Here is a 311-nt window from a genome sequence, read left to right on the forward strand (position 1 = left end):
GACAGGCAGGCAGACAGACAGACACAGAGCCCCCGGGGCACGGAGCGCACTAACCGTTCCCGTTTTCACCGGCACATATACCACCACTTGACCCATCTTCGTCGCCTCCCTGGTGCCGTTTCCCAGGCGGAAGCCCTTGGACCGGACCCAGAACTGGAACTTGCCTTTCTCCCCCCCGCCGGAGCCGCCGCCGGAGCCGGATCCCCCCTGCAGCACCTCGGCGATGCGCTGGTACTTGCTCCGGGTCACCGTCTTGGTTTTGGCCGAGTCCCCGTAGGTGCGCAGGCACCAGTCCCGGAACTGCCGCCCCA

The 311-nt window shown here is 66.6% G+C and overlaps 1 protein-coding gene across 1 annotated transcript in view; it reads right to left on the reverse strand.

The window, feature by feature from the left end:
* The window catches only part of NOL4L (nucleolar protein 4 like), a gene marked incomplete at its 5' end in the record, with an annotated part of 63,286 nt that extends 62,977 nt beyond the window's left edge, over positions 1 to 309 (reverse strand). The window contains 1 exon segment of the mRNA XM_035895832.1: positions 55 to 309. Coding sequence (XP_035751725.1) covers positions 55 to 309 — 255 coding nt within the window.
* Between the last annotated feature and the right edge of the window lie 2 nt (positions 310 to 311).

Source organism: Egretta garzetta, unplaced genomic scaffold (assembly GCF_000687185.1).
Source record: "Egretta garzetta isolate BGI_Z169 unplaced genomic scaffold, ASM68718v1 scaffold316, whole genome shotgun sequence".
In the NCBI taxonomy this organism is placed as follows: Eukaryota; Metazoa; Chordata; class Aves; order Pelecaniformes; family Ardeidae; genus Egretta; species Egretta garzetta.